Source organism: Salvelinus namaycush, chromosome 18, assembly GCF_016432855.1.
Source record: "Salvelinus namaycush isolate Seneca chromosome 18, SaNama_1.0, whole genome shotgun sequence".
NCBI classification, from domain to species: Eukaryota; Metazoa; Chordata; class Actinopteri; order Salmoniformes; family Salmonidae; genus Salvelinus; species Salvelinus namaycush.
Window position 1 is genome coordinate 31,321,366 of NC_052324.1, and position 10,267 is coordinate 31,331,632.

General features: G+C 40.1%; 1 protein-coding gene across 4 annotated transcripts in view; it reads left to right on the top strand.

Moving 5' to 3' along the window:
• The window catches only part of LOC120063358 (serine/threonine-protein phosphatase 2B catalytic subunit gamma isoform-like), a 46,936-nt gene extending 37,503 nt beyond the window's left edge, over positions 1-9,433 (top strand). For 2 of the 4 annotated variants that reach the window (XM_039013696.1, XM_039013697.1), the window contains exons 13-14: positions 127-153; positions 6,399-9,433. In XM_039013696.1, the coding sequence (XP_038869624.1) occupies positions 127-153; positions 6,399-6,541 (170 nt within the window). In that variant the 3' untranslated portion in view covers positions 6,542-9,433. The remainder of the gene's footprint in view (positions 1-126; positions 154-6,398) is intronic. The other 2 variants (XM_039013698.1, XM_039013699.1) reach the window with 1 other exon arrangement.
• The last annotated feature ends 834 nt before the right edge of the window (positions 9,434-10,267 follow it).

The following is a 10,267-nucleotide window of genomic DNA, read 5'->3' on the forward strand; positions in this document are numbered from 1 at the left end:
TGTTGCTCTGGAAGTATAACCTGTTTTCCTGGTTGGTTCTCTCTGTCTGTTCTGTTATTGATGTTATTTGGTCTCTGCATTGATGACTCACTTTTCTCCTTCTCACCACTACTCACATTGACATAGCTGCCGCTGAGGCCGCGGAGGCCAAAGGTACGCAAGTGGTCCCCGGATCCCTCCCTCAGTGTCTTGTCCTTGTGTAACTTTTAACCTTTTCAAATGCCTTAAATGTTCTATGCACTCCTGTTTTTGTGTCACTTTTGAAATGTTTGTTTTGTTATTCTTGTTGTACGTTCACTGTGTGTGGTTCATGAAATGCTTTGTCATGGATTGATGTTCTTCACTTTGCAAAATGGCTGCTCTTGCATTACCAGTGCCTGCAACTACTCTGTGTGTGTCTGTGTGTGTACAGTTGAAAGTTTACATACGTCTTAGCCAAATACATTTAAACTAAGTTTTTCACAATTCCTGACATTTAATCCTAGTAAACATTCCCTGTCTTAGGTCAGTTAGGATCACCACTTTATTTTAAGAATGCAATGTCAGAATAATAGTAGAGTTATTTTTCAGCTTTTATTTCTTTCACCACATTCCCATTGGGTCAGAAGTTTACATACACTCAATTAGTATTTGGCAGCATTGCCTTTAAATTGTTTAACTTGGGTCAAACGTTTCAGGTAGCCTTCCACAAGCTTCCCACAATAAGTTGGGTGAATTTGGCCCAGTCCTCCTGAAAGAGCTGGTGTAACTGAGTCAGGTTTGTAGGCCTCCTTGCTCGCACATACTTTTTCAGTTCTGCCCACACATTTTCTATAGGATTGAGGTCAGGGCTTTGTGATGGCCACTCCAATACCTTGACATTGTTGTCCTTATGCCATTTTGCCACAACTTTGGAAGTATGCTTGGGGTCATTGTCCATTTGGAAGATCCATTTGCGACCAAGCTTTAACTTCCTGACTGATGTCTTGAGATGTTGCTTCAATATATCCACACAATTTTCCTCCCTCATGATGCCATCTATTTTGTGAAGTGCACCAGTCCCTCCTGCAGCAAAGCACCCCGACAACATGATGCTGCCACCCTCGTGCTTCACGGTTGGGATGGTGTTCTTCGGCTTGCAAGCCTCCCCCTTTTTCCTCCAAACACAACGATGGTCATTATGGCCAAACAGTTCTATTTTTGTTTCATCAGACCAGAGGACTTTTCTCCAAAAAGTATGATTTTTGTCCCCATGTGCAGTTGCAAACCGTAGTCTGGCTTATGGCGGTTTTGGAGCAGTGGCTTCTTCCTTGCTGAGCGGCTTTTCAGGTTATGTCAATATAGAACTCGTTTTACTGTGGATATAGATACTTTTGTACCTGTTTCCTCCAGCATCTTCACAAGGTCCTTTGCTGTTGTTCTGGAATTGATTTGCACTCTTCGCACCAAAATACGTTCATCTCTAGGAGACAGAACCCATGGTGTTTATACTTGTGTACTATTGTTTGTACAGATGAACGTGGTACCTTCAGGTGTTTGGAAATTGCTCCCAAGGATGAACCAGACTTGTGGAGGTCTCCAAAAAAAAAAAAACTGAGGTCTTGGCTGATTTCTTTTGATTTTCCCATGATGTCAAGCAAAGAGGCACTGAGTTTGAAGGTAGGCCTTGAAGTACATCCACAGGTACACCTCCAATTGACTCAAATGATGTCAATTAGCCTATCAGAAGCTTCTAAAGCCATGACATAATTTTCTGGAATTTTCCAAGCTGTTTAAAGGCACAGTCAACTTAGTGTATGTAAACTTCTGACCCACTGGAATTGTGATACAGTGAAGTATAAATGTAATCTGTCTGTAAACAGTTGTTGGAAAAATTACTTCTCATGCATGAAGTAGATTTCCGAACCGACTTGCCAAAACTATAGTTTGTTAACAAGAAATGTGTGGAGTGGTTTAAAAATGAGTTTTAATGACTCCAACCTAAGTGTATGTATGTATATTTTTATATTTTAGTGGCAAGAAAAAGTATGTGAACCCTTTGGAAATACCTGAATTGCTGGATAAATTGTTCATAAAATTTGATCTGATCTTCATCTAGGTCACAACAATAGACAAACACATTTTGCTTAAACTAATAACAAACAATTATAAGTTTTCATGTCTTTATTGAACACACGTGTAAACATTCACAGTGCAGGGTGGAAAAAGTATGTGAACCATTGGATTTAATAACTGGTTGACCCTCCTTTGGCAGCAATAACCTCAACATTTTCTGTAGTTGTGGATCACTGCACAAGTGATCTGACTGCACAACAGTCAGAAGGAATTTTGGACCATTCCTCTTTACGAAACTGTTTGTTCAATATATGGGATGTCTGGTGTGAACTGCTCTCTTGAGGTCATGCCACAGCATCTCAATTGGGTTGAGGTCAGGACTATGACTGGGCCACTCCAGAAGGCTTATTTTCTTCTGTTGAAGCTATTCTGTTGATTTACTTCTGTGTTTTGGGTCGTTGTCCTGTTGCATCACCTCTGTTGAGCTTCAATTGGTGGACAGATACCCTTACATTCTCCTGCAAAATGTCTTGATAAACTTGGGAATTCATTTTTCTGTCGATGATAGCAAGCTGGCCATGATGCTCCCTCCAATTTACTTTACAGTTGGGATGAAGTTTTGATGTTGGTGTTCTGTGCCTTTTTTTTCTCCACACATAGTGTTGTGTGTTCTTTCCAAACAACTCAACTGTAATTTAATCTGTCCACAGAATACTGGAACATCCAGGTGCACTTTGCAAACTTCAGACTTGCAGCAATGTTTTTTGGGACAGCAGTGGCTTCTTCCGTGGCCACTCCTAGGGAAAGTAGCAACAATGCTCAACTTTCTCAATTTATAGACAATTTGTCTTACCGTGGACTGATGAACATCAAGGCTTTTAGAGATACTGTTTTGTAACCCTTTCCAGCTTTATGCAAGTCAACAATTCTTAATCTTAGGTCTTCTGAGATCTCTTTTGTTCGAGGCATGGTTCACGTCAGGCAATGCTTCTTGTGAATAGCAAACTCAAATTTTGTGAGTTTCTTTTTTTTTTATAGGGCAAGACGGCTCTAACCAACATCTCCAATCTTGTCTCATTGATTGGACTCTTGAATCCAATTAGCTTTCGGAGAAGTCATTAGCCGAGGGGTTCACATACTTTTTCCAACCTACACTGAATGTTTAAATGATGTATTCAATATAGACGACAAGAAAAATACAATAATTTCAGTGTTCTTAGTTTAAGGACACTATGTTTGTCTATTGTTGTGACTTAGATGAAGATCAGATCAAATTTGATGACCAATTTATGCAGAAATCCAGGTAATTCCAAAGGGTTCACATACATACATGCATGCATACATAGGCAAGACAAAGTATGTGGACACCCCTTCAAACTGGTGGATTCGGCTATTTCAGCCACACCCGTTGCTGACGGGTGTATAAAATCACGGACACAGCCATGTAATCTCCAAAGACAAACATTGGCAGTAGAATGGCACGTACTGAAGAGCTCAGTGACTTGCAACGTCATTGGATGCCGCCTTTCCAACAAGTCAGTTTGTAAAATTTCTGCCCTGCTAGAGCTGCCCGGTCAACTGTATGTGCTGTTATTGTGAAGTGGAAAAGTCTAGGCGCAACAACGGCTCAGCCGTGAAGTGGTAGGCGACACATGCTCACAGAACGAGACCACAGAGTGCTGAAGCGCATAGCATGTACAAATCACCTGTCTTCTGTTGCTACACTCACTACAGAGTTCAAAACTGCCTCTGGAAGCAACATCAGCACAATAAATGTACGTTGAGAGCTTCCTGAAATGGGTTTCCGTAGCTGAGCAGCTGCACACAAGCTTAAGATCCCCATGCGTAATGCCAAGCTTCGGCTGGAGTGGTGTAAAGCTCGCCACCATTGGACTCTGGAGCAGTGGAAACTCGTTCTCTGGCGTGATGAATCACGCTTCACCATCTGGCAGTCCGACGGAAGAATCCTGTGCCAATGCATAGTGCTAACTGTAAAGTTTGGCGAAGGAGGAATAATGGTCTGGGGTTGTTTTTCATGGTTCGGGCTAGGCCTCTTAGTTCCAGTGAAGGGAAATATTAAAGCTACAGCATATGACTATCTAGACGATTCTGTGCTTCCAACTTTGTGGCAACAGTTTGGGGAAGCCTCTTTCCTGTTTCAGCATAATGCCCCCATGCACAAAGCAATTTCCATACAGAAATAGTTTGTCGATAAGTGTGGAATAACTTGTTCGACGAGCAGGTGTCCACATACTCATGGTAATGTAGTGTACATAATAGGACTCAAATGCCCAAGCAGTGGGCTCTTCATTTGGCAGGAGAGACTTTAGCTTGAACCTCAACATGCACCAGACAGTTACATTATTCCTAAGTCCTAGGGGCATTGCAAGATCTGGACCATGATAACTTAAAGGCAAAGCCTAAACCGTCTTCACAGATAGATATACTGGAGTCACAGATACAGAGAGTCAGACATTAGGCCTAGCAGTGATTTGTAGACAAACTGTAGGCAGAGGCCACATGGGTGAAAGCCGAGGTTGCTGGTTTCCTTTCCATTGGTCCAGGCAGCTGTTCCCTGAGCAAAGCCAGCGAAGACTTCTAGCCTCCCCATCATCACTAATGGAGATAGAACATACCTCCTCCTGGCTATCCAGGGATATTTTCAGTCTAATCCTGTTATGCTGCTTGGCTGTTGCTACTCTGTCACTGTCTGCTCCTGTTGACATGTTACTATCTTAGCACTCATACTCTCCTTGACCGCATGCACATTTTGAAGTAGTATAGGTAGTTTGGTTTCTGTCCAATGATATTGATATGTTTATCAGAGCATGTTTTATAGGGTTTTATGTACCACTCACCTATTAAGTACCACTGTTTGCCTTTCCTTGCAATGATTCATTTCTCACTGATGTTAAGAGGTATTAAGGTGTTTGTGGCACTTCAGCTGTTATAACTGCAGATCTCTGGTTGTGCAAGAGTGCCCATTTCTGAGTGCAGTTTTGTAGATAACATTATCATAAAATCAACTCAAACTACCATTTTAGGGTGTTATTTTCCTGTTATTCTAAATGTTCACATTCTTTGAAACGTTATGGAAAAAAGTGGAATAGTTACTTACTGTATATCTCTGGTTTGCCCATGTTTTCTGTGTGGTTTCTCCTTGGCACTTGGAATGTTACAGTAAGTCCCACATTCACTGTGAGGTGTTGTAGCTTGTTCAGTGGTTTTGCCAATCGTACAGTTTTTCTGTCCATACGACTTGCTGTGTTTCTGTGTATTCAATGTATGTCTGCACTGTTTTCAGTCTGTCAGCTATTACCTGCATTTGGTAACAAAAAGTTCACGAAGGGCATACAATTTGACCGAATCAAGGCAAAACTGAGAATCTGCACAAAAAAGCTGTAAATGGCTTCATTTTGCAGGTTTTGCCTACAATTTATTATAGCAGATCCTTCAAGTACACTGAACAAAAATATAAACGCAACATGTAAAGTGTTGGTCCCATGTTTCATGAGCTGAATAAAAGATCCCCAAAAATGTTCCATACGCACAAAAAGCTTATTTCTCATGTTATGCACACATTAGTTTACATCCCTGTTAGTGAGCATTTCTCCTTTACTAAGATAATCCAGCCACCTGACAGGTGTGGCATATCAAGAAGCTGATTAAACAGTGTGATCATTACATAGGTTCACCTTGTGCTGGGAACAAAAGTTCACACAACACAATGCCAGAGATGTCAAGTTTTGAGGGCGTGTGCAATTGGCATGCTAACTGTAGGAATGTCCACCAGAGCTGTTGCCAGAGAACTGGATGCTAATTTCTCTACCATAAGCCACCTCAAATGTCATTTTGGAGAATTTGGCAGTATGTCCAACCGGCCTCACAACCCCAGACCACATGTATGGCGTCGAGTGTGTGAACGGTTTGCTGATGTCAACGTTGTGAACAGAGTGCTGTGTATGTGGTGAGGTTATGGTATGGGCAGGTGTAAGCTATGGACAACGGGCACAATTGCATTTTATCGATGGCAATTTGAATGCACAAAAATACCATGACAAGTTCCTTAGGCCTATTTTTTTTATATATATTAATAAAATAATTATAATTAAAAGGTATCTGTGACCAACAGATGAATATCTGTATTCCCAGTCATGTGAAATCCATAGATTAGGGCCTAATGTATTTATTTAAATTGACTGGTTTGCTCATATGAACTGTGACTCAGTAAAATCAATTGTTGCGTTTTTATATTTTTGTTCAGTATAATGGCTAACTATTTTTCACTAACTAAATGTTTAAGTATTCAAAGCATTATTTCCTTTGATTTCTAATTGTCCCTCTCTTTCATTTCTTCCTTCCAGCCATTCAAGGCTTCTCTCCCACAAGGAAGATCAAGGACTTTGCAGAGGCACAGAGCCTGGACAAAGTCAACGAGAGAATGCCCCCACGCAAGGATGGCCAGCAGCCAGTCAACCCAAATGCCCCCAAGAATGGCACAGACTAAACCTGGAGAGAGACCCCCTCTCATCCCCACCAGCCCCAGGCCATGGCAATGTCTCATACACCCAAACTATCTTTGTCTCTTTAACTCTGTCTTCTATCTCGCTCGCTCCCTCCTTCTCACGTTCTCTCATCTTTCTTTCTCTCTCTGTCTCATTGAGAATTTGCCCCCAGCTGGCCTATAACAGTTGAACAGGCACAGAACGTGGGTAGAGAAGACGGCACAGAACGTGGGTAGAGAAGACGGCACAGAACGTGGGTAGAGAAGACGGCACAGAACGTGGGTAGAGAAGACGTCACAGCACTGGGAGAATGGTTTCAGCCACCACGCAGTAAAACCATATGAATAAATCAAACACTTATTTTATTTATTCAATTAGTTATATTAGGTATATGTCATAGCTACAGTTTCATAAAATCATACATTTCTAAGATGTTTAAATGTATAAGCATACTGACATTCTTATAACAATGGTAAATGTCAGAGTGAAAACCATGAAGACTATTTTGTAAATTTGAGTTGAATGAGGTAGCTATTGAAGGAGACCTTATTATCCGTTCTTAGTCAATTCAAGTTTTTCTATTTTATGTGTTTCACAAGGGAAAAGTTGAGTGTGTCTGCTCTTATACGTTTATTTAAATGATATTATGATGTGTATTAACTGGAGAGAAAATAATTATGGGAACTAGATTTGAGACGCCATTGCAGAAGATTATTTTATACCTCCAGCAGAAGTTCAGTAAAAACACCAACAGTTTTTTGTCCAATTTCTTTGAAACCACTGAATGCTGTTTAATGTGGGTCAATGTGTTCCTCCTGTATTTTAAAGTTAGGGTAAACAGGGTTTAATCTTACAACCTTTAGTCAACCTTGAGAAACTGCCCTGGGGCAGCAGGTAGCCTAGAGATTTAAGATCATTGGCCCAGTCACTGGAAGGTCGCTGGTTCAAATCCCCAAGCCGACTAGGTGAAAAATCTGTCTGTGCCATTGAGCAAGGCACTTAACCCTAGTTGCTCCTGTAAGTTGCTCAGGATAAGAGCATCTGCTAAATGACAAATGTGAATGTACATTTTCCAAATGATATGGAAAAAATTGTATATGGAAGAATTGATTCTAGTTTGCTACGATTATTGATGTGACGTGTCAATGGATGGTGGTTAGTTTCTCTGGTTTTATGTGTTCTGTATAGTGTTTTGACAGTTGGTGTTGCTTGCAGGCTGTCACCAACCAACATTTTTACCAGTGTGCTTAACTGTAAGCAGCTTGGGGATTATATATATTTAGATCATCTTCTGCAAAACCAAAGTCTGATTGAAAGGGGTTATAGGCATACAGTATGTATTGGTACATCTCCAAGTGGACTTGGTGGTGGTGGTCAGCTATTTGGTTAGCTTTCCTGGGACATTGAGCTGAGAGTGGCCAACTGTTCTGCAGAGTGATTTTCTGGATGGGGAAAGAAGTCTTCATGGTAACGAAACATACATACCAACCTAATATCAAGGAAGAACAACCAGTGTCCTCTTCTCAAGATGGAGGGGTAATATTTCCCATGGAGCAGATGGTGAAAAACGCTCATATATTGTCCCAAAATGAACTGAAACTCCATGTTCATTTTATGTTTTAGATAAGATTTCTGTGTTATAATACTACTAATAATAATGACACTTCGTTTGATTTCATATTGCTCTCTACAATACAGAAAGGATGTTTTTGGGGTTTCTTGACTCCATCTACTGTTGATTTGATGCATATGTGTTAGATGAACGGAAGGGAAAGCTTGTCTCCAATCAAATGCTTTAGTTGCTAGCAGTTTGAGGAATGCTGTAGCCCGAAGAGTAGTAGATTGAGTCATTCTCAGTGATGCTGTGAGGATTGTTTTGGGTATTTCCTTCTCTTTATCAGCTCTCTTTATCATGTATCCCACGGACTGACACAATTCTCAGTATCGGTGGTAGTGCAAAGTTGGGGACCAACTACAGACTCTACATTGATCATGCAGTAAAAAAGATAAGTAATTCCTGATGTTTCTTCTATGTTCATTTGATTGAGTGTCTTGAGTTATGGTCTTGACACCTTTTTGTCTTTATCACCTCCATGGCAGGAATGAGGACTGGACACTTTTGTAACACCTGCTCTGAACCCTTTAATGATTGACTTCTTTAGGACTTGTGACTCGATGAACCGGTGCTTAGAGTTTTAGCCCTAGATTTTTTGGGGGGCTAGAACTGCTTCTCTGACACTCCTCCTGTCACATGTAGTTATTCTATTGTCTTCAATCATTCAAGAAAAGCATTGAGATTTTGTTATCCTTATGTGAATTTTCCCTTTTATAATATATTATACAGCTTTAAACAAGTTGCTTTTAATGTGCCATGCCACTTCCTAAACAAACACCAACACCTGTGTGTGACTGGTGGGGGAGAATGGCCATCAGAATGTCCTGTTCTTATGTTCAGTGGTCATGGAGAGATCCTGGAGCCTGTTTCCACTCAACGTGGGTCAGGTTCATTGAGTTGTCACTGCCTAGATGCTTATTTACAGCCCCTTTTTGTTAGTAAAATAAAAAATCATCTCTACTGTATTGTGGGTTCAGAAAATGGTCAAAAGATGCTCTTTAAAAATGTTTTTTCCCACATTCAAGACCGCTTAAAATGTTGGTTTGGTGTGAAGTTAGCTAGGACTTAGAGGCCCCAGAGTAGGCCTGTATTCCTGACCTCTTGTCAGTTTCTAAATATTTCTCAGAATGTACAGAAATATTTGTCATTCAAAAGTCTTTAGCTGTAAAAAGGATGAAAATAATCCTTTCGTCAAGTACAGTACTTGTCATGCGAGGCCATGAAATCTTAATCTATGTAGATGAATCGCTTGAAAAATAAAATGTAAATACTAAGCGTTTCCCTGTCCTGGCTGTCTGAGTTTTTAGCTCTGCAGATTTTACGATGGTATGCCAGATGCTTTCTCACTTCAATGCTCTTGTTAAATTCTAGTCTCCCTTGATCTAAGTTATTCTACATGTTGCTAATACTTTCTCTACATGTCAGGTTGAATGGGTGGATGAATGTCATTGGGTTCTTCAGTGTTTAAATGTTGAGCCCTAAAAGTTGTTTTATAAATATCACAATTCTACATAAGCAGGACTGTCATGTCCAAAAAAATAACATTTATTTTTTTCCCGCTTGAAATGTTAATCAGGTCGTACTTCTTGTACAATCAGAGAGAAGAAAATAGTGGCAACAGAATTGTTAAAGAAAATGCTGTTCCTCAAGTAATGGTATATGGTCATTTCTCAGTCAGTTGGTTATGCAAAATTTAGAATGTTCTATGCTGTGAAAAGATACATAAGATAAAAGGTCTAGCTCACTGAATTGAATATTTGTTTACTTTAGTCAGCAATGTCTGTCTCCCTCAGTAATATTTACTATTGATAAAAACTATTTACTGTTGGCTTACAGTATTCATCCAAAGTCAGGCATATACAGTCACCCTAGAGCAAATGTAGTATTATAAAATAAATTGCATATCACATACTGTGCACTCACCCCCTCAAATGGCAATGACAAATCACAGGTATAAAATTATATGGCTAATAAATAGTAAAAAGTGCAATTTTTAAGACGTCTGTTCCTTGTAAAGAGGACTCCTCAGTCCATGGCTCATTTGTAGCTACAGCTAAAGTCTGAAGTTTACATACACTTAGGTTGGAGTCATTAAAACTCATTTTTCAACCAC